At 53.1% G+C, this 26326-nt stretch overlaps 2 protein-coding genes across 4 annotated transcripts; one reads left to right on the top strand and one right to left on the bottom strand.

The window, feature by feature from the left end:
- Positions 1 to 491: 491 nt before the first annotated feature.
- Positions 492 to 25700, bottom strand: OTOP2 (otopetrin 2). 2 transcript variants are annotated; one of them, XM_085077714.1, is made up of 8 exons: positions 25490 to 25700; positions 6411 to 6613; positions 5375 to 5800; positions 4780 to 4916; positions 4122 to 4180; positions 3332 to 3465; positions 1986 to 2872; positions 492 to 1488 (listed from the first exon to the last, which is right to left on the bottom strand). In XM_085077714.1, the coding sequence occupies exons 3-8, from the start codon at positions 5766 to 5768 to the stop codon at positions 1318 to 1320; spliced, it is 1782 nt and encodes a 593-aa protein (XP_084933840.1). In that variant the 5' UTR covers positions 5769 to 5800; positions 6411 to 6613; positions 25490 to 25700; the 3' UTR covers positions 492 to 1317. The 2 variants fall into 2 exon arrangements, with proteins under 2 accessions (XP_084933840.1, XP_084933841.1); XM_085077715.1 differs by lacking the exon at positions 25490 to 25700 and having other exon boundaries at positions 6411 to 6623.
- On the top strand, positions 9214 to 19340 carry USH1G (USH1 protein network component sans). 2 transcript variants are annotated; one of them, XM_085077711.1, is made up of 3 exons: positions 9214 to 9567; positions 16995 to 18236; positions 18942 to 19340. In XM_085077711.1, exons 1-3 carry the CDS (start codon positions 9404 to 9406, stop codon positions 18943 to 18945), a joined length of 1410 nt encoding a protein of 469 aa, XP_084933837.1. In that variant the 5' UTR covers positions 9214 to 9403; the 3' UTR covers positions 18946 to 19340. The 2 variants fall into 2 exon arrangements, with proteins under 2 accessions (XP_084933837.1, XP_084933838.1); XM_085077712.1 differs by having other exon boundaries at positions 16995 to 19340.
- Positions 25701 to 26326: the final 626 nt, after the last annotated feature.

The raw sequence follows: 26326 nt of genomic DNA, 5'->3' as shown, positions 1-26326 counted from the left end.
ACCCTTTATTGGAACGGTTAAACCCTGATTTCTCAGGATGCAGGCAGAGCTCAGCTGAGCCAGTTTGACACAATCCCTCCTGTCCTGGCAGCAAGGGCTTTCTGAGGCTCTGCTTGGACGCTGGGTACAGCAGGCGAGCCCAGTTCCACCTCCTGCAGCCCAGGATTCCTGCTCTGAAAGCCCCCTCAATCATTCAGTGGTTCATGGAGAGCTGCAGGCACCCCAGAAACCTCAGTCAGGGCCCCAGGCTCTGGGTGTAGGGCTGTGCTCACAGCCTCAAAACACACACAGGCTTGAGGGTGCAGCACCAGCATCCCTTCAGGGCACTGGAGATCAAATTGGCCATGGCATTGCATTGATTTCTGTGTCACAGGGTCCCTTCAGGAGTTCAGAGTTACAGTGAAAATCAATAAATAACTGCGTACAAAAATGTTCATATATTTTTTTAAAAAATCATTATCTATTAAAAAAAAAAAAAGAAAAAAAAAGAAAAAAGAAAAATCTCTTTATTATCCCTCAGACTGTATTGCCCACATCATCTTTATGATTCTTGAGCCCTGATTCAGGAAAGCTGAGGAAAAAAGTGTGCTAGAGCAATCCCATATCAGGGCCAGCCCAGGACCACAGGCACAGCTCTCCCTCCTTGGGAGGAGCAGGCTGCAGTGATGCCTCCCTGGAAAGGAAGGAAAACAGCAGGGACTGGCACAGGGAAGGGTCGAGAGGGCCCATACACACGTGCAATACAGAGAGGAAAGATCAGAAGGTTTCCCTAAGCCTTTGGTGGTCACCAGTTTGTTTTTCACATCTCTGCAGGGGAGTGATTTCTGACTGGCCATACCAGGAGATGAAGTGGTTTCCCTTTCTGTCCTTCCAGGCCTGCATCAGCGCCTTGCACTCTCCAGCTCTCTGCATGCAAGGAGGATCTGACTGCCCAAGGGTGCTGAGAACCCTCTGGAGAGCCCATCAGTGGCATGGAGTGAACAGGCTTTACAAAGGAAGGTGAGTCTCTGCATGAACCAAGGGTAATCACCATGATCCCACCCCTGGACACCTTCCTTTTTTGTTTTCATCTGTTCTCTTTTAAGCTTTAAGAACTTCAGACACACACAGGCACATCCACACACGAGTAGCAAAAATAAAATCTGGACTATGTTTGGATGATCTTCACTGACAGTTCATAAACGCCCCAACACTGCAAGGGGACATGATTCAGGCAGTGCTGGGGACCCCAGGGACATCTGGGCAGCCTCCCAGCCCTGGGGTAGGAAGGAGGTGGATTGCTTGAGGAGGATCTCATCTTCCTTGCGAGGGAGTCCTTTAGGACATGATGTAGACCTCCAGCAAACTGGCCACGGCGTGCATTCGGTAGAAGATCCCAAAGGGCAGGCAAATGTCCACGATGGCCGGCCACATGGAATCGCCATAGAAGTTCAGTTCTGTGTCATTGTCAAACTGGGGCCGAGCACCGAACGCTGGCATGATCCAGAGCTATGGGAGGAAATGGGAGAACAGCACAGTGAGAAAGGTGTGTGGTACACCAGTCACCTGCAACCTCCTGGGCCATGGGTTTTGAGATGTGCTGCCATTTCTCAAGAAAACCCGGAGTTCGCCCCGCATATTTGCACTTTACACCCTTCTTTGGGGTTGAAGGGAAAGGGTTTAATTATTTTATTGTTTTTATAAGCTATCCTACATGTCCACTAATGCACAGTAAAAATACTGAAACTCATTCTTCTCTTGCACCCACTTTTTCTGTCTGGTGATAAGTGACAGGTTTATTGATGCAGCCTAAAATATCTTAACTTCAGGGCAGTTGCCCTTTTTTTTTAAGGGACAAGGGAATCACAGCTCTGCATTTATAAATATAACTGCTGTGCTTTCTGTACAGCAGAGGCACAGAACTGACTGTTTTTCCACAGGCCACACCATTTCCTTCACAGACCCCTCTCCTTCCCCCACAAACTCCTCTCCCTGCGTGTACTCACTATGATATTGCTCAGCAGCAGGAACATGGAGATCTCCCTCAAGAACTTCCTCCTCCAGTTCATCTTCTTGGGGGCGGTGAGGGATCTCACAAGGTCAGAAGCATGCATGGCTTCCGTGCCAGAGGCAGCACCAGCAGCCAAGGTGCTGCCAGTGTCAGGGACCCGCAGGGACACCGCGTTGATGTTGACAAAGGTGAGCCCATAGAGGTCCTTCTGGTGGGACTCATGCTTGTCCTCCTTGGGGGGCTGCCGGTGGAGGCCCTCGATGATGAAGACGTTCTGGAAGGTGTGCTGGGCGATCATGAGGAGGGCGTAGGTGAGGTTGAGGGCACTGATGGTGTCCCTTGGCGTGCTGGCCACGATGGCCACGATGGAGTAGTAGGAAATGGCGTATTGCCCCAGGGCTGCCCCCATCAGCAGGGCCACGTCCAGGGTCCTGGTGGGGTTCTTGTGCCGGTCCATGTCCCTCTTGTCAAACCGGTAGATGACGGAGCCACCGATGCAGACAAGAGACATCAGGCTCAGACAAACAATGTTGAAGATGTAGTACATGGTGAGTGCTTGGCTCTTCTTGCTGGATTCGTTGCTGGAATTTACCTGCACCTCGTACAGGATGAGGACTCCCAAACCACTCACGAGGATGATGAGGCCCAACATGATGCCTACAAAGAAGGTCCTTCTGAAGAGCCTGAACTTCAGGCGCTGAACGTGGTGGGAGTGGTGGTCTATGAAGCGTCCAACGTTCTTCCACATGACATAGACCATGGCAGAGGCAAAGAGACTGTACTCAATGTTAAAGGGGTACAGCCAAAAGTAGCCGTTCTTGAAGATCTGGCAGATTTGGCTGTGGCAATTGCATTCTTGCACTGAGCTGCTTCTCATTCCCACTGAAATAAGACAAAAGCAGAGAGATGCAGAGGTGTTAAAACAAGGAGCCAACACTTATTACCAACCCTGAAGAACTGGATGTTTGGGGTCAGTGAAAATCAAGATGAAGGACAAAAGAATATGTGACCACTTTGAAAGCAAGGACACTTCACCCTCTGCTTTCTGGTACCCACCACTTTTTATTTTCTTAAAACGTTAACTGTCAGGTTAAATCATTCTTTTTCCTTCCCTTCCTCATTCCCATCCCCTTTGTACAGGGTCTTCCACCTCTCTGACTCCTCTCTGATAGAGGTCAAGAAATGAACATCCAGACTTGGCTTCTAACAAACCAGCTATGCCAAAGGAACCTCCAGCTCTAAACAGACCTTCTGAAAAGGGATAAAACCTGACTTGCTGAACAATTTCTACCTCATGGGCTCCCTCCCTGGACCAGATGGCTTTGCAAAGGGGCAGATTACCTTTCAGGAGCCACCTGAAGATTTCCTCTGTCATGTTTTTCTTCAGCTTTGAATGTGCTTTGTGGACAGACTCGTCTGTCACTGCTGACATCCACACTGCCAGGTTTGTAGTCAGCGTTAGCATCAAGCCACACCTGCAGGAGAAGGTTTGTGACATTAAAGCAGTGGCTCTTGGCCATGTTTCTCCCATCTGTGGTTTGGGTGTGCTCAGAGAGACTGTGGCATCTGCCTGAAACGGTGAGAGGATTCCAGTGGTCCATGCTAGAAATCCTGATCCTTTCTTTGCTGCCTTCACTCTCTTCCTATTTTTTTGTCCATGCTCATGAGAATTCGCAAGGCCTGATTCCCACTGTTGCTTTTGGAAGAGCTTCTCAGTAGTGAATAAATTAATAGATCTGGATTCATCTCCAGCAGATCCAATCTTGCAAGCAAGTGGACAAGATCTTAATTTAGCTTGAGGCTTGCCCACTGCATAGTTATCTCCCCCAGGGAAGAAAAGGTCAACTATGAATCATTATTTAATGATACTTATTTATTTAATACTATCTGCTTTGAGTAATGTTTGTATTCTTGAATTGAATCCCAACCCTGATAGATCCACAGGTCATTAACCACAGCTGCCTGAGCTAGGATCTAAGTCTAGCTGGAGACTGAGCAGGTTTAGTTTTGGACAGCAGTAAGGGAGGCAGGATTATCCCCTGGTTACATCTTAGCTGTGTGAGAGAGTGCAGAGAGCTTGTGGGAGCTCAGGTCTGTTGGCCAGCAGGGTTCAAGAAGCAGCAGTGCTCACCTGGTCACGTTCAGGTGCACATGGATGCAGTCTTTGGCAGACACCCACAGGAAATACGTCTGGCAGGGGAAAGGAGAGGAGTTATTTCCAGCAAAACAAGAAAGCAAAGCACATCCTCCTGAAAGATGGACTGAGCAGAGACCAAGCTGGAGCTTGATCCATCTGGGCTCAGCCTAGTTCATAATCCAGGCCCTCTGCTGGATGTTCTTTCTTTGCTCCCACTGCCATTCCTCTGTCCATGGGCACTCCTTGTTCTGTCAAAATTGTTCCTCTCTGACCTCTTCCCTCCTCTGCATTGCCCCAGAGCAGGGAGTCCTCTGTGTGGAACCTCAAACTGCAAGGCAGCCCCTGCCCTGACTGTCCTTCTCCTCCTCTGTTCTTCATGGGAAAGGAGGCCTGGCTGGCTGGGGGCTGCTCAGAGTTTGTGACAAAAGTGTCACAGGATGGGAACAAGCTTAAGTCAATGCCCTCGAGTGAGCTGAGCTGCCATAGATGGAAGCTGTTGTGGTCTGAGGGAGAAAATGTGAGCTGGGTGGGGCTGAGTTAAGCCCTTGCATTAGCTGTGGGGGCAGCTGAAGTACATCCATGAGATCAGAGCTCCTTCCACTGGTGCCTGTGCCTCTCTGCCCCTCCCCAAGACAGAGGACAACCATCTCACCTGGACAACCACAAATATTGCTTGCACGATGGGGTAGATGATTTTGATTGCAGACAGGCAGCTGTAGAAGCTTGAGTAATATCCTATTTTGAACACATCCATGACAAGGCTGAAAATGGCGAATAGGATCAAGCCTCCTGTCGAGGAACAAAAATATCTGTGGTTGGCCAGATGTGTGCACATGTGGGCTAATGCAGATGGATGAGAGGAAGAAGAGGAACTATTGTCAAGTAGAAGCTCTGCTTCTACTGCTGTTTTTCCTCTCCCAGCACCCCAAATTATCACGGCACCAACAGAATCATACAATAATTTTGGCTGTAAGTGATTTTCAACCAACCCTGCACTCTGGGGCTAACAGCTCTTGCAAAAGCAGCGGGAGAGATCCTGATGTAAGCTACCAAGAGCCTTTGTGGATACAGGGAGACCTGGCAGTGAATCCAGTGGAGGCACCAGGAGCTGACCTGAGGCAGGGCACAGTGCCATGCCCCAGTGCCTCAGCAGGAAGATGTGCCCAGATCTTTGCTGCTTCCCTTGCAACAACTGAAGCTCCCACGCACTGTCCCTCCTGCATCTCCCCTCCAGCCCCAGCACCTACCTCTCAGCCAGATGGGGCCAGCGTGGGAGTCCTTGCCTAGGATGGCACCCGGGCACCGGGAGGTGCCAGCGAGGTAGAAGATGATCCAGATGATGACAATCAACATCATGACAGTCAGCAGGAAGAAGACATCATAGTCATGCACAGCAATCTTCTCGAAAGCCCCGCTGCTCACCAGCGTGCAGGCCAGCAGGGCCAAGTGCACGGCCAGCAGGATGGAGAACATGCGGCCACCCTTCTTCCACACTTCCTTGGAGGCAGGAGTGGAGGGGGGCTGGTGGCTGAAAGATGCTATCTGGCTCGAAGCCAGGCTGGCTTTGTCATCCTTGTGTCCACAGCCCATGCTGCAGTGGTGTCCGAGCTCGCTGTCCTTCCGCCCGGGCTCCTCGGTCATGGTTCAGCCAAGGCTCTACCTGAGGGTCAGTGCTGTTGGGAGGAGAGGCCCATGAGTGAGAGGTGCTTTTGGAACAGTCCAGGACTGGGCCAAAGCAGGACACGTCATGAGGAGGACAGGACCTATCACAGGAGCGGGAAAGGCTGAGACAGCAAGTGCAAGAAGAGGGATGAGCTCATTTTCAAACTTTACTTTCCTACTTCCCTGAAGGCTTTTTTTGCTTAAGATGCTTTAGCTTGGGGAGATCCCAGGTCAGTTAATTGAAGCATGTCTAATCGGCCACACATTTACGTGTTCATTGATGCAAGATTTGGAAAAGCACCAAAGAGCTCTCAAGGTATCAAACATCCTGGGGCAAACAGCCAGTGTGGTTTGATTTCTAAATGTCAAACACTAGACATTCAGAGAAATTCTTACACTTCCTGGCTGAAGAACAGGCCACCAAATGGTAAGAAACCCCTGGGAAACTTCGGATCATCACATCATAGTTTGCAGCAGTCCCTGCAGGAAGGATGTGAACTGCCTCAGCTGTCATGTCCTCTAAAGCCCCTTTCCCTGTGCCAAATTTGGGATGTCGTTGAATCTCAATGGAAAGCCTGAAAAAAAATGAATTAATCATCCAAATGAAGCCATTCCACCAACCTGTTTTGCTGCCTGGGATCCAAATCTCTGCTCTTGCGAGGCTGAGAAGTTTCCCTGTTGCTGCAGCTTGGTCAGTTGAAGAATTTATACCCGTTGGGACAACTCTGTGATTTATACCATGTCTGGAGCTGACAGCAGGGCTCCGTTGGCTTCTCAGAGAAACTCATGTGATCCATTTTGTGCAATAGCTGATTTTGGGGAAGCTGGAGAGATGAGGAGATAAGGGTTATTTACCTATCGAGAGCATGAGTTGACAACACTGCTAAGCATGGCATGGACCGCTCGGCCACAGGGTCATGGTCACCACAGAGCAAGGCCACCCCACCAAATCCATCTCCCTACATGCAGGAGGTCTTTTCCCTTGAGAGGAGATGGTTTAGGTGACGAACTTATCCTTGGTGATAATTTTGTGCTTGGATTTCCGCTTACTGGAAGACAATAAACATTGTGCCTCACCCTGTGCTATTCAAATCAGTCCTCTCCATGCCTGGCAGGGTTCTTGAGGTAAAGGAAGAAATTTGCATTTGTACCTGTTCGGTGCCAAGGGTAACTCAATCCCTTCCCACCCATGGTGTCATCATTGAGGAAGGTTTAATACTCAAGCAGGGCAGGATTTGGGGACGGGAATTAGTGTTCTCCTTTGCTGACGCACTGCCTGGGATTTTTCAGAGTGGGATCACCTTTCTCTGGACCTTAGGACCTTAACTCCTCTCCTTCCAAAGACTGATCATGTCACAAACCACAGCACAGACGTAATTCCAGCATTTGTCTGGTTAGGGGACAGGTCTCTTTCCCCTTGCCCAAGGTCTCTTTCATGTTTTGTGGGGGAGCTACAGGGGTCCCATGACAGTTCTGGACAGATGGGGACAATTTTTAGTCCTTGAAGATGTCTCTGCCTCTTCCCCTGCCAGGGCAAGCAAAAAGCTTTTGCTGTGTGTTTCCTCAGTCCCATTCCTGCCCGCTCACCACTGCACCCCTTCTTACAGGGACAGCAGCAAACTGAATTGCGAGGGATGGGGCAGGAGAGCTCAGGATCTGCTGCAGAGCCCAGGGACAGCTCCGTGTGTCCCTCCCGTGCTGCCACCAGCCGGCTGCCACCAGCAGCACCGGCCCTGTCCTGCCTGGCCTCCGCTGATCCTTAGGGATTCCTTTCGGGATGAATCTCAGTCATCGGGATCTCTTCTCAGTCTGCAGCCCTTCCCAAGGGAAGCCCAGGCCTCCCCGAAGTAAATCCGAGCTGATAATGATGTTTTGCAGAGGCCAGAGGTCCAGAGGCCCCTCGGGCTAAACGCACTGCTTTATCATCCCCCTTTTGTCCTCACCAGCCAGCAACAGAGGAAAGAGTGTTTACCGCCTCGGGCAATTCTCCCAGTCCCCCTGGCAGCCACCGTACGGCGCAACAAACTTAATTAGTACCAGCACAATAATCATTAAAGAACGTCGGTAATGAATTGCAGGCGTTACTCTGCTGCTTTTCACCTGCAAGGATCCCAGCAGCAAATACCTCCGTGGCTACTACATCCCATCGGGACTTGCCCAGGGAGGCTGAGGTGGCAGAAACGAACCTGCTGAGGTGAGCAAACCCCGCAGGGAGCAAACCCTGGCTCTGATGCACTTCCAGGGACGGTGACGCTGTGCCGGTCACCCAGGGGTTAATCACTGCAGTTGCGTGGGTGCAGCTGGCACTGCTTTAGGGCCACCCTACTGTCGTCGGACTTCTTCTTCCTTACAAAATAAGCTGTGTTTCTTTCTGGTTTAGTTCCTGTGCTCACTGCCTTCCAAGCCTCCCTGGTGCTGTCTTAGTCTTTCCCCATTTTTCCACTCTCCTCCCATCTCTCACCCATCTGATGGCTCTGCCTTCGCCCTCTCCAAACCCTGTGCCTGTCCCAGGGCATGGTGACACACCCAGGGTCCGGCCCTGGAGATCTCCATTCCCAGAGCCAGGACATGACAGGTAAAAGGAACGAGAGAGGAAAAGGAAATTCCTCCTCCGTGACAGCATGTCCCAGGTGATACAATCCACCGATTCACCCTCGGGTGTAACACACTGGTCCAGCTTCGTGCTTCGGTCAGCATCCACGCTTGGCTCCATCCTTTCCAACAGCAGAGGGTGCCCGGATCCCGGGAATGCTGAGCTGGAGATACTGCCTGGGGCTGTCCAGCTCCGGAGGGTCTCACCCAGCCCGAATTCTGTGTCAGCATAAAAGACCCCAGAGGACACACACTGCACCCCCTGCACATCGCTGGGAAGTACCGAGTTACGGACAGAATTTGGGGTTTTTTTAGTCTCCAGAGAGGGAACGGGGGGGAGGAAGGTAATTTTTCCGGCCTTAAAGAGTTTCCTTGGTTATACATATTATATATGTATATACACATATATATATACATTTTTTTTTTTAACGGGAAAAGCTGAGCTGTGAACACCCCCGCTGTTACTTTGAAATCAGTGACCCAGCCAACCTGGATTATCCCTCCAGGTCCAGCAGGATTATCCATCCAGGTCCCAGCTCTGACAGGGCTGTCAGATGTTCGTGCTCCACTGACACACTCTTCCTCCTCTGGCTGCTGCTGCCCCTCACTTGGGATGGGAAAGCTAGGGAACAGGGGGATATTGGGCAGGAACCAATTCATGAGCCTTTCTGAGAGTCTGCTCTGCTTTGGGGACATGTAAACCGGGTGAATTGTCACTGTGTGACCCCGTGCTGAGCCGGACACGGCAATGCTGCTTAATTGGAGCTTTTAATGTGCCGTGGAGCTGCTGCGTGCTCCAAGGAGCCGGAGGATGCTTAGGACCCAGGGGAAGCGCTGTGGAGCCTGGCTGGCTGGGCTTGGAACAGCTCCTGCCTCCCCGGCCAGGACTTCTCAGGTGTCCTGCTCTGTGGAGCTGTGCGAGGCGAGCGGGGCCTTCCTGGCAGCTGCCCCTGCCCCACATCCGTGCCTATGCTCTGAACCCCCTGGGCACCCATGTGCTGGCCCGGGGACCCCTGCACACCATGAATGACCAGTACCACCGAGCCGCCCGGGATGGCTACCTGGACCTGCTGAAGGAAGCCACCAAGAAGGACCTGAACTCGCCGGACGAGGATGGCATGACCCCGACCCTCTGGGCTGCCTACCACGGCAACCTGGATGCCCTGCGCCTCATTGTCAGCAGAGGGTGAGTGTGGCAGGGCACGGAGCTGGTCTGGGGAACAGAGTAGCTGGCACCCCCTTCTTCCCCCTTCCCTGCTGGCAGATCAGTGTGCCCCAAAAAATTAGGGTCTCTGTCCATAAGACCCCTGCTTCTGTCCTCCCTGCTGTTGTTTTTCTCTGCTTGTGGTGCTTTCAATCTAACCCAACACTCCTGATAACTGCTCTGTGTTTTCCCAGCTCCTCTGACCCTATAACTGCTCCTGTCCCCAGCCCTGCTTGCAGCTCCCTAGGTGGGGATGAGTTCCTCTTTCCAAGTGCTTTGTGATCCTTTACAGGTCCTGTAAAGACAAACGCATTGTGTTGCTGACATGAAAAAAGCCCTTTTAAGTGAGGGGGCAGAGAGAATAACTGCTCCTTCTGTCCCAACAGTGCTCACAGAGGGATGTGTGCAGTGCCAGCTGGCAGTGGGTGGCACTTGTCTGTTTTACCCAAAGCAAGGTCTCAGTATGTCACCCCTGGGCAGCCTGTTCTACACTTGGAACCTGGGAAATCCAGGTTTTCCAAAAGCAGATTTCTTTAAGTCCAGTTTCCCCCACAGGGCCTGCTCCATACTGGTTTGTCTCTCTATACCTCACCTGCCAAATCTTTGGGTTTCTGGCTCCCTAAGTTTGGATGTGGTGGAGAGGTGGGAGTGGGATTTAGGGGACTTGTCAGACTGGAAGGATTTAAACTTTGGTATTGGGGGAACCACACAAGGCAGGATGTGCCATTCCTAGTTCATTCTGGGGCAGTCTGTGACTCTCCAGTTCTTACCAAGCCTCCAATGACACATCCCAGTGCTTCCTTCTGCTCTAGTAGCTTTTCTGAGCACCTCATCTAAAGCAATCCAAGGTGGAGAGGCTTCTGCCTTGTGTTGAGAGATTGATGGGGCTGGTTTTGATTTATGTCTTTCTAATGTTGAGGGATGGGACTGCTGATGTTGAGGTCAGCAGCTTGGATGGACATCACACCTCCTTGAAAGGGCTTTGCTTCTCCATATTGGGCTTGGTGGGGCTGTCAGCTCCCAGGCAGGGATTTTCTGTGTCCACCCTGGACTGTGTTAGCAGCTCTTGTACCTGATCAGCCACATCTCCACTGTGCCTTTTCCTGGGCTCTTGGCATCTCCTGAAACTCGGGTTTGCTTGTGCATAACCTTCAGCCAGCACCCCAGCTGTGCTCACAGGCAGAGCTCCTCCATCCTTTGTTGTCCTTCCCTTGTAAATCATCTCCTTTCAGACCCTGGGGTCAGAGAGGCTGTGTACAGCGTGGCTTTGAGAAGTCCTTGAGCACATGATGCAATAGGAATGTAGTCAGGAAAAGATTATTTTGGAGTCTGGAAGGGAGAGAGCAAGACAGTGCTCTGAGTGGAGCATCCTGAGATGGTCCTGGGCTGAGAGATCTGTGATACTTCCCAGGCTGGGGGCTCTGTGACTCCCTGTGCACCTCCCAGGAGAGACTGCCCAGCAAAAGCCTGTCCAGAGCTCCTGTCAGGTTGGGAATTGCCACCCAGGGCCAGAGAGACCATGGGAGGAGAGCTCAGGGGATGAGACTCTGGAGTAAAAAAATGGTTCCAAAGACTCTTTGATGGCCAAAAAGTCAATCTGGAAGGCCCAAGCAGTGGGTGAATATCCCTTGAGAAAACGGATTTACTCTGAAAAGTAAAGCCTTTCAGACTGACCTTTTAATCTCTTTATATCACTGTATCTCCTCATGTTGCCCACCTCCATCACAGGGCACCCTGCAGCACCACTGCCTGCCCTGCCAACCCCCATCCAAGACAGTAGTTTCTGCCTCTCCACAAAGCCCAAGAGCTACTTTTATAAATTCACATTGGATTAAAAGGTCCTTGTGGGCTCAATCGTGTTTGAGTGCAGCTTGGCTGCTGTTTAATTAACAACCTAATATACATTTGTTCCTGACAAGGAAAATAGCCTGGCAAAAGCCCAATGCCCTTTACATGATGGATGGTGGAGCAAGGTGTGTGGCTGTGAGACTGCAGGGTGTGTTTGCATTCGTGCATTCATCTCCATGTGTCAGATCCTTGCCCAGGGCCACACAGAGACCAGAAAACTGCTTGGTATGGAGGGAGGCACATCCCTGCTCCCTGGAGGTGGCTTTGGGTCTGGGAGAGGCTGGAAAGCCCCAGCCTGGGGACAAGGATGCCAGAGAGGTGGAATTGTGAGGGACCCAGGAGAGGCTGAGGGCAGACCCTGTAATTCTCTGCCAGTGCCCAGGATGATGTGACACACTATTTAAGCCTTGTTCAGATGAAACTTAATACTGTGTTTTATATGTTACTATTCCACCCTCACTATAACAACTGTGAGGCAAGAGGGAGGACCTCTGAGTATCCCAAAATGTCAGGCAATTGCTCTCTGGCCTCTGCAGACAAAATACTCCCCCTTTGGTACAGAAAACCCTGCACTTCGAGGCAGAGGAATGTGTAGCACGGGGCAGAGTGTGGGGAGTGGAGGCTTTGGAGCTGGGCTAGCTCTGTGCAGGGATGGGGTGGGAGGCATCTTCAGGGTCTGAGGAGGCTGCTGAGCCTCCAGCTGGGTTGCACGGGGATGTCAGGGCACAGGGGGTGATGGGGGAGTCCTGGGGCAGCAAGAAACACCAACATCTCCTTGCCAGTGGTGGGCAGTGGTAGCAGTGCCCAAACAGGCTGGGACACTGAGTGCTGGGGCCAGGCTGTTATGAAATGTCCTAGTGAGGGTGGCCAGAGGCACCCTGAGAATTCAGAGCTGTGTGAGGGGGCTGCTGGGGGCCAGAATCATGGCTCTGATGGTCGTGCCAGGCTGATGGACACTTGGGGTCGTCTAGGCTCTGTCATCATCAAAGGAGCCTCATCCATTTGTGTTCAGCTGATTGTGGTGTTGGGCTGAAATGGGGAGGGGGAAAGAAATCCTTTGGTAGATTCTTGAGGGAAGTTTGTTGCCCCACCCCACATGGAAGGGGTAATGAAGCAGGCTTATTGCTCTGCCCCTACCAGCTGGTGATGTGCCCATGCCTCTGTTCCCCCTTTGGAATGGATGGGGAGAGAGTTTGGGATGGAGGGAGCAGCAGTGGCTAATCCTTCTTGTTTGCCACACAAAAAGCCTTTTTCTTCCTCCTGGCCGGGCTCCAGCGTGGAAAACAAATTCAATTAACATGATGGCTGGGAAGAGGGAGGCGACCTGGCATTTAGCATTGCAGCTTTTCAGACACAGTAATTCTTCAGTGTGGCTCGTTAGGAGCTGCTGTGGCAGTGGCAGGCACCAGTCCAGCTCCAGTTATAGCCAGGTCTGGGGGCCTTGGCTGGGATCAGGCAGAACTTCCTTGGAGGGGACAGCAGGAGAGGTGAGGATGTGTCTGCAGGTTCTTACTCAGCTTTGTCACCCAGCAGAGCTGGTCCTCAGTTCCCCTTGTTACAAAAGCAGGGGGCACAGATGCTTTGCATGTCAGTGGCAGAGGGGACAAGTGGCTCAGCCAGGGTTTGGGGGTGACGGTGGCTCCTGACATCAGCCAGGCTGCTTGAGGGCATCACATCACCCTGACTGGGGCAGGATTGCAGCAGAGGTTGCAGCAAAGGCACGTGAAGGTGATGTGCATCCTCTGCATGCCACAGGGCCGGAGGAGCAGGGGCTGGGAGCAGTGGCCGTGTTGGTGGGGACCTTCCCTGGGTGGTGACCTGCCGGGAAGGTGAAGGAGCAGGGTGGGGCACTGGTGCAGCTTCGTGGCTTCCGGCACCTGAGCTGTCTCTGGGAGCGAGGGTGAGCCCTGGGCATGGCGAGGCGCTGAGCCAGGAGATGTGGCCCCGGGCACTGCCCAGCACAGCCACCCGGCACAGGAACTGCCAGCCTGCCTTGCTGCTGGGACAAGAGGCAGAGAGCCCTGAGGTGACCCTCATCTACAGCAGCTCTGCTGGATTTTTGGGGATATGAACTTAGAGAACTGCTGAATCCTTGGGCTACCACCACCTGGGCAAAACTTGGCATCCAAAGCTCTGCTCTGAGCCCAAAAACTCATATTTTCTGCTTTTTTCTAAGCTTTGCTTGGGTCCTTGCTGTGACTGACTATGCTGAAAGTAGTGAGGATTGTTCCTCAAAGCCATAAATTTTTTTTTTTTACTCTGCCTCTATCCCAAACCATTTTATGGGAGCCAGAGACACCCTGCACCCAGCTGGCTCCTGCCTGAGAGCCTGATTCCTCACACACACCCAGCAGCCAAGGGTGAGCCAGCCCTTTGCTATCAGAGGAACTTCACACACGCAGCCAGGGAAGAGCATATCTAAGTGCCACTGGATTCCCCAGCTAATTGGGATCCCACGGGAGAAGCAGAGGGGAAAAACCAGCAGGAAGGGAGTGAGCATGCATGTCATGGTGCAAATGCAGTGACTCAGGAGATGCACATGTCCACCTAAGGGGCCCAATTAACAGTGTTTTTAATAATGATTATTATGGGAGTTGACTCAGTGCTTGAAAACGCTTTGAAGCCGAGAAGTGCTGCACTTTACACCTGTTATTAAAATACGTTCCCACTTAGTGGACCCTGCAGTCAGCATCTCCTCATGTGCAGCACCCCGGAGGTGAAGTTTTGCTCAGACACACACCTGCCAGAGGGAGGGCCTCATGTTTATTATCTGAGTTGAATCAAACATCTCTACTTTGCAAGTCACCGTTCTTCTTTCCTTCTGATGCGTTTTTAGCGCCTGCGGCAGACATTTATAGGGCAGAGGGCCTGAGAGGTCTAATTTGGCTGTAATACTCTTGTTTCTAGACAGTGGAAATGTCCAGGGAAAGCTGGGTTTGATGCTCTTTCCCCTCACTCTCTGAGGAAAGCAGACCTTCAGGTATGAAACCCCCCAGACCTCCCTGGTTTTGCCCTCTGCTCCCTGAACTAGACAGACATGATAATAATCTCCAAAGGTACTTTATGGATTGAGCATCCACACACTTGGTTTGGGGAGCAAGGCTGTTCCCAGTGAGTCCACTATTCAGTCACTGTCCACACCATGAGTCCATGGGACACATTGGGACCCTTGTGGTGCCCTTGTAACCCTAACCCTGCCCACACTTCAGGCACACCAGTGCCCTTTCAGAGCACACAGAACAAACCAGCAGCCCTTCATGCACCAGAGTCTCTCCACCAGCACCAGCACTTCCATGTGGAACTGGTTCACTGGCTCTTTAAATCCAGCTCCATCAATAATTTACTCCTCTCTTGCAATTCATCAAATATTTATCCTCCCCATGCATTTCCCAGCCTGGACATGTCACTACGAGGGTAGAGGCAAGGGCTGGGGAGTTACTGCTCCTGGAAACTCAGCATTGCCAGAGTACTATCAGCTCCCTTATCTCCTTTTCTTGGCTTCATGGCTCCTCAACATTGTGATCTCCTGCCTTCCCCCTCCCCATCACCCATCTTTGAAACCTTTTCCTCCTTCCATAAAGGATGCCAAAGGCTCTGGCCCAGAAGTCCTGAAGGGTTTGTGGGGTTTTTTGGCCTTACAGAGTTTTGAACCTTTTGACTAACTTGCTCATTTGCCAATGAGCTCAAGGTTGTACTTACTAAGTTTCTGTAAATTTAGTGAAAACATATGCATGATGGAGTTACTGCTCATGCTTCCACAGAAAAAGCTGAGTGTACCTCGCAGCTCTCAGAGAATATGGTTAGGAAGCTCATGCTGTGGCTCCAAATAATCTTCAGCTTAAGCTCTGGACAGTCTTTACTGCTTCTGTAAAGCCTGAGGATTGCATTACAACAGCTGGGCAGCTCCTCTCTGTCTCTGCTGCTCCTTGGACAGTGTTCCAGCAGGCAGTGGGGTCCCTGTGTGGGGGTGAATGTGCTGGATGAGGCTGTTCCTGGGGTTTGTGCTTTGGCACAAAGTGAAGATGCAAAGCAGCAGGGCATCTTCTACTCCTATGAACTTCTCCTCTTTTCCTGGGGAAGGTTTTTGACTCTGAAGTGAGACAAGCCCTAGCTCAGAGCACATGGAATTTGGGAGAGCGTTCTGGGCTCTGCTGCTCCCAGGTCTTGTCAACACAGACCCTAAAGCAGCAAGGAGTTAAGTAGCCCTCACTGAAAGTCTCAAGTGTGAATTTCAGGAGCTGGACTTGACGATCCCTGTGGGTCACTTCCAACTATATACTCTATGATTTGCTTTTTGCACTGCTGGTGTCACCATGAATTGCAGCTTAGGTCTGTGTGGAGGAGGAACAACTCTGGGTTCCTCTGGAGCTCACTGAAAGGGTGATGGAGAAATGGGCAGGAGCTGTGCTGAGCCAGAGCTCTGCCAGAGCCCTGCTGCCCACAAGGAGTTGCTCCTGAGGGTGGTGGAGCTGCCCAGCCTTAATAAAAGGCTTTGCCATATCCATGTGCAGGGAGGGAGAGTGCCCTGTTGACAGATACTGCTGCTGGCTGCATATCATTAGCACACACGCTTGGGAGAGGGCTGGTGCCAGCAGGGGTGTGAACTCTCTCTTGTTTCACCTGAGCACAAATACAGAGGAATGTCAGGAGGACAGAGTTCCCTTGAACCTCAGGTTTGTGTCTGTCCTGGCACGGGAGGCAGGAGATGTGGGTGAGTGGTTGTGTCCTGCCAGCAGCTTGCTGGGGCAGGGGCTGGCACGGTGTGAGAGGAGATGCTACTGGCAATGTCCAGCTCTTGAGGAGTGCAGAAACCTAATCTCCACTTTCTCTGAAACTGGATTCTCAGGATGTGCTAATACCAATGTGCTTCCAGCCTTGCAATCGAGACCAAGCACAGTACAGCAAAATGCTCCCCAAAACCCCAATGCTGAGGCCAATGACAGAAAATCCACTCTTATTCTCTCCTGCCAACATTCCCCTTTGTGCCCCAGATTTGCCCAGGTGCCAAGGAACAGGTGGGTGGGAAGGTGCAGCAGCTGGTGGGGTTAGAGCCATTGCTGAGGATAGACATTTCATGGTGGGATCCCAAGGTGTCCCACCCAGGATATGGAGTGCAGAGAGGCATTTTGGCATGGCCCTCCACAGAGTCTGAATGAAGCCAAGATCTGAAGACAGAATCTGACTAGAATTTAATGGGATGATTGAGATTTGAAATTTTATAACAAGCTCAAGGTCTGAGCTGGGATCAGACCTGTATCTCAGTTCTGGGCTTGCCTCCCTCCAAAAGTTGGTTTGATGCAGGAACATATTTCTCCCGAGACCTAACTTTGAGTTACAGGAATTGCCACGGACTGACTTGTGGGGCACATGATTCCATGTCAGTGTTACACCCCTCTGGAAGACCCCTTAAAATTAAGTTGCAGGAACCAGATGCATATAGCTTGATATTTCAAGGAGTCAAAAGTTCACAGTGCTGATTTGCCCCTGTAGAGCTGGGAGTATCTCAGTGCAGTCTGTCCTCTATCCCTGCAGGCTAACCAGCTGTTTTTCTTGCTGTCTAGGGGCGATCCAGACAAATGTGACATCTGGGGGAACACCCCTCTCCACCTGGCAGCAGCCAACGGCCACCTGAACTGCCTCTCCTTCCTCATCTCCTTTGGGGCCAACATCTGGTGCCTGGACAATGACTACCACACCCCGCTGGACATGGCAGCCATGAAGGGCCACATGGAGTGTGTGCGGTACCTGGACTCGATTGCTGCCAAGCAGAGCAGCCTCAACCCCAAGCTGGTGAGCAAACTGAAGGACAAGGCCTTTCGGGATGCAGAGAGGAGGATTAAGGACTGCGTGAAGCTGCAGAAGAAGCACCATGAAAGGATGGAGAAACGGTACAGAAAGGAGATGTCGGATAATTCGGATACCATGAGCTTCTCCAGCTATTCAAGCAGCACCTTAAGCAAGAAGTTCCAGCACATGTCTATGGTGACTTCCCTGCCATACTCACAAGCCACCATCCACGGCACAGCCAAGGGAAAGACGAAAATACAAAAGAAGCTGGAGAAGAAGAAGCAGGTGGACGGGACATTCAAGATCTACGAGGATGGGAGGAAAAGCGTGCGCTCTCTGTCGGGTCTGCAGCTGGGCAACGACGTCATGTTTGTGAAGCAGGGCACGTACGCCAGCCCCAAGGAGTGGACTCGCCGCAATATCCGAGACATGTTCCTCACGGACGAAGACACTGTCTCCCGTGCCATAAGCGACCCGGGTTTGCACATGGACTCGGCCCACTCGGAGGTCAGCACCGACTCCGGCCACGACTCCTTGTTCAACCGGCCCGGGCTGGGCACCATGGTGTTCCGGCGCAACTACGTCAGCAGCGGGCTCTTCGGGATCGGCCGGGAGGACGGGGGAGCGCTGGGGGAGGACAGCGCCGACGGGATGGGCGTCAAACTGCGGAGCCGCCTGCAGCGCTCGCCAAGTCTCAACGACAGCATTGGCAGTGCCAACAGCCTGCAGGAGAGGAACGCGGAGGAGCTGCCCTGGGATGAGGTGGAGCTGGGCTTAGATGATGATGACGAACCAGAAACCAGCCCCTTGGAGACTTTTCTGGCTTCCCTGCACATGTTTGAGTTCATCTCCATCCTGAAGAAGGAAAAGATTGACTTGGAGGCCCTCATGCTGTGTTCAGACAATGACCTGAAGAGCATCAATATCCCATTGGGCCCCAGGAAAAAGATTGTGGATGCCATCCAGAGGAGACGACAAACGCTGGAGAAGCCAGATGTCATTATAGACACTGAACTGTAAGTAGGACATGGAGCATTGGAGAGGTTAAACTCTTCAGAAGGTGGAGATGTGGAAAATGTAAGGTCTTGTTTTCAACCTGCTTGGAAGAGTAGGAGTCCAGGTAACCTCAGCACTTCTGTGTGTGGGCAAATTCCTGCTCGTGTGGAAAGGAAGGATGAGAGTTTGGAGAGGTGGCAATAGCATTAGTTCATTACTCAACAGCCTAATGGGACTGGGCAGGACGTGAAGCCCTTGTTTCATTTCATAACCCATATGAATGCAGACTGCTCTGTGGTCTGATGCTTCTCAGTCCCTGTAGCTGAGATTTTCAACCACGCTCAGGCTTGTCCTGACTCTTCACCTTTTGAAGACATTAGGAAATCAACCGCAATTCCCAGTGGGAGCAAGCTGACGGCAGTGCCCGGTGGCATTGGGAATCCTTCCCCAAATGCTTGAGATCTTACTCAGGCCTCTGGAGATTGCGTATCTGGGTAGGAGCTATTGCTGTTTTATGGCATTTCCAGGGTTTGGTTGGGTAGGGTTGAAGGACTGTGTGCCTGTCAGAGAGGTGAAGGGAAGGCCATGTGCACTGACACCCCAATTCATTATGTTGTTTGGGCTTCCCAGCCTTCAGATATCTATGTGCTGCTTTTATAGCCTTTCAGTACAGCTCGTTCTTGGATCCTCAGGGTGCTGATAGATTTTTCTCTTTCCCTTTGCAGATAGCAGCAGCATCTTTTTTTTTTTTTTTAATGCTCAAGAAACAAACCCAGTTCTAAGTTGCCAGAAAACACAAGCCACAGACTCCCTTCCTGGGGCAGCTGAAAGCTACAGCCATCCTCACCATTCCCATGGGACTGCTCCCTTGCTCTGCCCCCTGTCTGTGCAATGCTCCTGGGTGGCTCCTGGCATGGAGGGATGGATGACAGCAGAGATTGGACCAGGCAGCTCCAACCTGCCAACCTTGAAGGGATCGTGGTCTCCCACTCTCTGCAGGAAGGAGAGAGCTGCACAGCTGGCTGGGATGCTGCTGTCACAGGCTGTGAGGCCACACTAAGCCATGAACGGAAGGAGATAACGTGATATTTTCAATGGGACCCAAAATAAATAATTACAATCCATTCTTCCCTGAGCAAGTGGTTGTTTTGGGGTTTGGGCTTGAGGAGCAGAGGGGTGGGGGATTCTGCTCTCTCTCCTGGCTCTCATTTGGTGAGAAGCAACATCTTGTGTGGTGCTGTGTTTTTGGAAGGGAGTTCTGATTACTGTGGTCTCAGTTTGAGATGTGCCAGCCCTGACTTTGGCCAGCAGGTGCCCAACAAGTCTGTGAGTCTGGTCTGTGCTGTCTTGAGGGCAAAATCCAGGATGAAGATGATGCTTTGAACATGTTAGCCATTGCCTTCCAGTGGTCAAATGGCTGTTTCACGGACGCAACATTTCTGTCCCATCTCTCCAAGGCACTGAGCTGTGTCAGCACTTTGTGTGCAAAGGACCTTGTCTCTGAAATCCAGGAAACTCCCAGGACTGAGCACAGCACCAGGCTGCAGCCCAGTTTCTCTTCTGAGCATCCCTGATGCATCAGTGTTCAAAGCACATCTCTGAACCACAGCATCAGGTATTTCCACAGACCCATCCCAGCTCCACTGCTCCATTTTACATGTGAGCTATGGATGGCTCCTGGGCAGCAAGAGATTCTGGGGTGCAGTAGCAGGATGGGCAGTGACATATCCTAATGAGGGGGAGTTGGCAGCCTGTGCCATGGGGTTTTGGCAAAGTGCCTGTTCAGCATGATGCAGAATGCCAGATCAGAAAAATGCTGCATGTTGTTACTGGTAATGCTGACCCACGTTATCTCAGGGATGCAAATGATAAGGAATGACCTGTTTGTGCTCATCCCAGGCCAGGCTGGGGTCTGGGTCATGCTAGTCCCTCTGGAGGCTATGCTGTTTGGAGGATGGGGATTTGTTTGGTGTGAAGCTGTGCTGCTCCCTGCCTGTGCTTGCCCCTGGGTGTGCAGGTGTAGGGGAGGAAAACTACGCTTTGCAAGTTAGAAACACTCAGGTGTTTCTCTGCCCTGCTGCTCCCTGAGTGACTGAATCCCCACCAGGAAAGGTGTGGGGTCCCAGCCTTGTGCCACTGCACACAGAGATGCTCTAGCACTCCCTAAACACCCCACTGAGGCTCTGAGATCTTTCACTACAGATCCAAACTGATCTGGTTTGTTTAAGCATTTTTAGACCTCATAGTGCATTTATATTTGAAATTGAAAGTTCTGCGTAACTCTTGGCCCGATTTCCAGGCAAAAGGGTGAGCGATCAGATGTGCTGAGTCAGCGAGTTCTCCACGAAGGCTGCACTGCCCCAGCCCCAGCACTGTTTTCTTTGGTCCCTCTCCAAAGCCCGGGGCTGGTGTCCCAGCAGGGAGAGCGGTGGCTTGGCTGATGTCACAGCTCCCTCTGCCGGGACAGGGTCTGGGAGAACAGGACAGGACCCACAGCCCACTGGGATCCACTGCTGCCAGCAGGACGTGCACCCTCAGGCCAATTTTCAGGTGAGGCTGTGATCACTAAATTCCCCCTCTGCCTCAGGCATGGGTATGACTGCATCCAAGCCCTCTGCCCCTTCTCTGGATTACTGTCAGAGCACCAGCTGTCCCCCAGGAACCAGTCCCCAGCCCAAATTTACCCAGGGGTGGAATGTGCCTTTGGGTCTGTGTCAGACACAGGAGGGGAGTGATTTGCAGTGGCTCACTTTGCTGTCACTACACTGCAATGGGGACCAGTTTATCCCAGTAGATGACAGAGAGAGGTGGATCTATTGGCTTGGCATCCACTGGAGCCTTTAGCAGACCAGGCACTGGGATGTGGAGAGTATTTGGGAGCTGCCAGGCACCTGGTGTGTGCATATTGCCTAACTTTTGCCTTTTTGCTTAGGAGCACCAAAGCAGTTGCTGACATTGAGCTGATGCTGACAGAGATCCTTTCTCCCAACTTGTCCTTCCTTCAAAGAGCCAGTGAAAGGTTTGGTGACATGACAGTACCCAAGTGCCACGGAACATGTCCCTGCAAAGCTAAGACCAAGCCCAAAAATGCCACTTGGGATCACCAAGCCCTGAGATCAGCATGGTTACCTCCATGATGCAGGGAGAGACCAAAACTGAGCTGTAGCATCAATGCAGCAAGGCAGAGCCCAAGAGATGGGCTCTGTGGGGTGAGGAGGGTGGTCTGTGGGCATGGGGTGGCTGGCACAGGCACCAAAAGCACCAGAACAAGCACCTGCACTTGGAGCTCATGTGTGTTCCTTGTCTTGAGGTTTGGTCCATGGTTTCCAAGCAGGTTTGTCCCACAAAGCATGAGGCCACAGCCATTGCAAGACACAGCATCCAAAGCCCTGGCCAAAGAGATGTCTCCTGCATTCCAGCTCCCCCATCCAGATAGGATGCTGCATCCCACTGGGCTCAGGATGGAGCCAGGCTCTTCTTGCCCCAGGTATGAGGAGGGCACACGGCTGTCCCCAGGTTCTCAGAGCTCAGCTTGCCCTGTCGCTGCTCTGCCCATCGGAGCTTCCATGGGGAAACCTCAACGGTGCTCATTACACTCCACAACCGAGAACAACAAGCTCCTTTTGGAGAGGGCACTTGTGAAAGCAGGGTGGAGGCCAGGGCTGGCACACCCTGGAGAACACCCTTAAATACCCTCCCAAACAGAAACCCAGCCAGGCAGCAGGTTTCCCCGACCCGCTGCTGCCAGCCAGCAAACACAGTCCCTTGTCCCTGCCTGTAGCACTGGAGCGGTGGGACACGGGGCAGGTCCTGCAGTGGATGGCAGCATGTCCCCATCAGGGAACCAGTGATCCTGGGGATGGTTGTCCTGTAACGCCCCAAGCCACAAATGCCAAACCACCCCGTGCCTGTGTTAAATGGGGCTTCCCAGCAAAACTAGTCCCCTGGGTTCAGCTTGGACACGTGTTTCCTTCTCTCTGACGGTGTAGGAGGTGATGTGCAGGGAGAGGAGAAAGGCCAGTGGGCCATGCCAGTTGTCCAGCCATGGCATGGACACTCCATCCTTGAACTGGACAGCCCCAGCTCCTGAGCTGAAGGAGCACTGCTCACAAAAGTGATGCTGATTCCCAGGCCCTGCCTTTATCCCTGCTGCAAGCAGGAGGTATGGGCACTCATAAGCACTCAGGTGCTCCAGACCACAGTCTGGAGTGGGGAGAGCAGGGGAGGTTTTTGGGGATGACCGAGGTCATACAGTGATGGTGTTGGAGGTGTGGGTTTGCAGGCACCATTGTAGTATTCCTGCTTGGCTTCTGGGTGCCACTGCTGGTCCATGGGGACATGGCTGCTGCCCCAGGCTGCTGCCCTTGGATGGCATGTGTGCTCAGCCTTGCCACGTGGGACTGACATGGGAATTGGGAAAGGACATTGACCACAGAACACCAGGTAGGTCCTGCAGGACACCAGGTAGGTCCTAAAGGCACAGAGGTTTCCTTGGGCTGGAGCACCTTGTCCTTAGCCTGGCCTGATGCTCCTCTCCGCAGGCTTGCCTGGAGTTGGTGATGGCCACAGTGCCCACACCGGAGGGTGACTCTGGGGTCCAGGACCTGCCAGGCCAGCGTGGGCCATTTCACCCCACTTGCTTAACTATTTCCTGCCCATCCCACCAGGGATTCACTTCCTGGCCAGCAGCTGAGTAATGCATGGCTGCAGGAAGGTGCATGGCCAGGATGGAGGCGAGGGGCAAGGGGGTTTTTGCAGAGCACCCCTGGCATGCTCTGGCTTTGCTGTACCTAGCATGGGGATGGATGTGGCACTGATACAGTCCTGGGAGCCTCCATGGCTATTCCCAAAGTGCCCCAAAAGGCAGAAGCATGGACACAGCTCAGCATGTTTTCCTGGTGACAAAGCTGCTGAGTGGGGTGGGAAAGAAGGAGAAGTTGAGGACCATTTTATTTTAATTCTGCCTTTAGATATTAACATGGCAAATAATTTTTTACAGTTGCAATTCATAAATTTTCTACTTAATGCAATTCGTAAATATTAACAAAATTTCAAGCAATGCCATGGGTTTTGCTACCAATTTTCTCAGGGCTGGAGTGAGCTCCCTGGTACCCATTGACCTGGTACCCATCATCCTGGCTTGCTCCCAACAAGGAAAACAGAGACACACCTGGAGATGGCACTGAGCACCCCAGGGGGAAGCCAGGCCAGAAAAAGTGTGCCCTGGGCCCACTCTGGATTCATCCTACTGGGCACTGCTGGGAAAAAGTGTGCTTGCAGCACAGGCACTGCCTGATCATCCCAGGTCACCACCCAGGTCATCATCATCCCCAGCTGCTGAACATGCCTGGTCCCCCATGCCACCAGGGCTCTGGCACAGCCCTGAAACCAGCAGTGAAGATGCGCTCATGGAAACACTGCTGCAGGGAATCTGAAACTGGGAAACTATTTTAGGAGGACTTGACTCAAGCCCAGTGATGGAGCTGGCTCAGTTCCACTCCAAGTGCTGGGGTGAGAACACTGAGCAGTTGGGCACAGCCCCAGCATCACAACATCCCCTGTGAGAACAAGGGGTCAGCTCAGCATGGACATGTGGGTCCCTGGGGTGATGGATCAGCTCAGCAGGGACACCTGGGTCCCAGGGGTGATGGCAGGTGGGAAACCCTCAGTAGCTGGGACAGTACCAACAGTGGCTCCTCAGCACTGAGTTGGTAGGTGTGACCATGCTGTGCCTGGGGCAAACACCTGCACTGCAGGATTGATGTCCTGGATGTCCTGTACATCCTGCTCTGGACACTTCAGTGGGAGAAAGCTGGCAGGGGGGAAAGGCACTGAGCAGGCTGTGTGACCCTTGGCTGATGGGTCAGTGACTGTCACTACATCTACTGTGGCACCACCTGCCCTGTGGCACTGGGGAGCCCTGCTCACAGAGCCTGAGCTCTGGAGTGGCTCTGAGGGCTGTGGTGATCCCAGCTTTCATCATTATCTCCCACTTTTTTGGAGTGACAGAGACAACCTTCCTGCTGCTCCTAATCTCTGTCTAAGCTTTAACCTTTCAGTCTCTACTGTGACAACAACTATATCTTCCCGTTGCAGGACACCAAGCTCTAACACATCAGCACTCTACAGAGCCAGAAGAGCCACCCAACCCAGAAGGTCCTGGTGGGACCAAGAGCAGCCATCACCAAAAGAGACACCCAGGTGAAGGCTGGGCCACCCAATGCCTCATGGAACTGCACTGGCTGGAGCAGCAAGTGCAGGGCTGCCAGGGTGCCAGAAATCACCTGAACCCAGACAGTAAGCAAGCATGGATGGACTTCCCAAGGATCCCATCTCCTCTCTGTTGAGGCTGCAGTTACTGCTGCCTGGGAAGAGGTAGCAGCAGGCTCAGCTCAACACTGCTCTGGCCCAAGGACGGGCTCTGCCCTCGCAGGAGGCGCCAGCAACAGTTTTGTCTGCCACAACATCCCTTTGTTCCCATCCCTTATCTCACCCCCAGGAAACAGCAAAACAGGGCTGGCATGACCATGTCCCAGCAAAACCTGGGACCCTCAGCCAAGCTCACCCAGGACACTGCCCTGGGCTCTCTGGCTGTGTTTTGGAGATGCACCCATGTGCAGGATGGCCAGGCTTCACATGTCCCTGTCCCTGGAGCGCAGTGCCATCAGCTGTGGGCAGTGCTGGTGACCAGCACAGAGGAACATGCGGGAATTCCAGAATGCTGAAAGGCCTGAACAGGGCAGGAGGCGGATTCTGGAAGCCGGCCTGGTGCTGCCTTTTACGTCTATGGTGATAAACCCACGGCTTGCCCTTCTCCACAGCCACAAACAACCCCTGAATGTGGCACCAAGGCTCAGCTGGCGTGCCAGCACCCGGGATGGCTGTGGGTCACAGCACTGGGGTCAGACAGGGATGTCACCCCCAACCCTTCCACATTGCCAGCACTGCAGACCTCCCACACCAACACCCCTTATTTCAGCACCCCAACCCCACCAGTGTTTTGGAGCAGACTTCCCAGGGCAGGGGGATCCCACCCACGAGGCCAGGGAAGGCTGAGCAGCACGGCTGCACACCCGGGGAGGGACGGGGAGCTGCACAGGGCATCCATGACCCCCTCGGAGCCGCTACCTCCGGAGGAGCAGGGAGCCCAGCCCTCGGCCCCGCTCAATAACCGAGCTAACGAGAGCCGCTGTCAACAAGTCCGCAGCTCCCCAGCCGGCGCAGGAAGGACGCCTGCTCCAGGGATCCGGGAGGAGAAACCTGTTTCACTGACCTTGCTCCATCACCGCCTTGCTGGCTGCGCCGTGGGCGTTTGGGGCTGCGGCGGGGGGCGAGCGGCTCGGCGGCCCCTCAGGGGCACGGCGAGGAGGAGGAGGAGGAGGAGGAAGAGCGGGGCAGCATCGCCGGCGGGCCGGGGGGCGCGTCGGGCGGGAGGGAGGGACGGCGAATCGCCGCTCCGTCGATGCCGAACCTCGGCGCGGCTCCTCGCCTGCCTGCGGAGCCTCGCTCCACCCCTCCGCCGCTAATAAAGCCTCCGCCGCGCCGGTCCCTCCTTTGCCACTGACTCACGAGCTGACCCAGCCCAATCCCCGAACTGCCCCGCACTTCCATTTTCTGACCTACAAAACCTGGTTCATCGCCACCACTCTCCTGCTCCTTTACATAAGAGCTCCCGGCTCCAAAGCAAACCCTGCGGCGCTGGGACACCCGCACGGGATGCCCGAGGGGTGACAGCGGCTGCTCGGCGGCGGGGTGTGGGCTCGGTCAGCCGTGCCCAGGGAAGTGGACCCCGGCTGTGGTTTGGTGGGTGCCGCACAGCCCTCGAGGGCACTCGGTGACACCCACGGACAGCATCTCCCCAGGGGCTCTGCTCGCGTTTCAGGGGTGGGAAGGGGAGGTGAGCAGCAGGTGCTGTTCTTGGCATGGCGTTCTGCCTGCCCTGGTGCCAGGGAATGCCTTCACCCCGCTGCCCTGGTGCTCTGGCACCCCTCCAGTACCCCGAAACCCGGCCAGTCGGGTTTGGAAAGCAGGCCAGGCATGGCTAGGGAGGTGGAGGCTTTATGGGCACCTGTCAGACTGTGATGGGCTGTGCTGGACTCATCTGCACTGC

The sequence above is a fragment of the Lichenostomus cassidix genome, chromosome 18 (genome assembly GCF_008360975.1).
Source record: "Lichenostomus cassidix isolate B80296 chromosome 18, HeHo_3.0, whole genome shotgun sequence".
Lineage (NCBI taxonomy): Eukaryota > Metazoa > Chordata > Aves > Passeriformes > Meliphagidae > Lichenostomus > Lichenostomus cassidix.
This window is presented reverse-complemented; position numbering and strand designations above follow the sequence as displayed.

Coding starts and splice junctions, on each gene's coding strand:
- USH1G (XM_085077711.1), top strand. CDS start 9,404: ATGAATGACCAGTACCACCGAGCCGCCCGGGATGGCTACCTGGACCTG. Junction 9,568..16,994: donor CGCCTCATTGTCAGCAGAGG/GTGAGTGTGGCA, acceptor CTTGCTGTCTAG/GGGCGATCCAGACAAATGTG.
- OTOP2 (XM_085077714.1), bottom strand. CDS start 5,768: ATGACCGAGGAGCCCGGGCGGAAGGACAGCGAGCTCGGACACCACTGC. Junction 2,873..3,331: donor CTTCAGGTGGCTCCTGAAAG/GTAATCTGCCCC, acceptor GTCTTATTTCAG/TGGGAATGAGAAGCAGCTCA. Junction 1,489..1,985: donor TGCTGCTGAGCAATATCATA/GTGAGTACACGC, acceptor TTCCTCCCATAG/CTCTGGATCATGCCAGCGTT.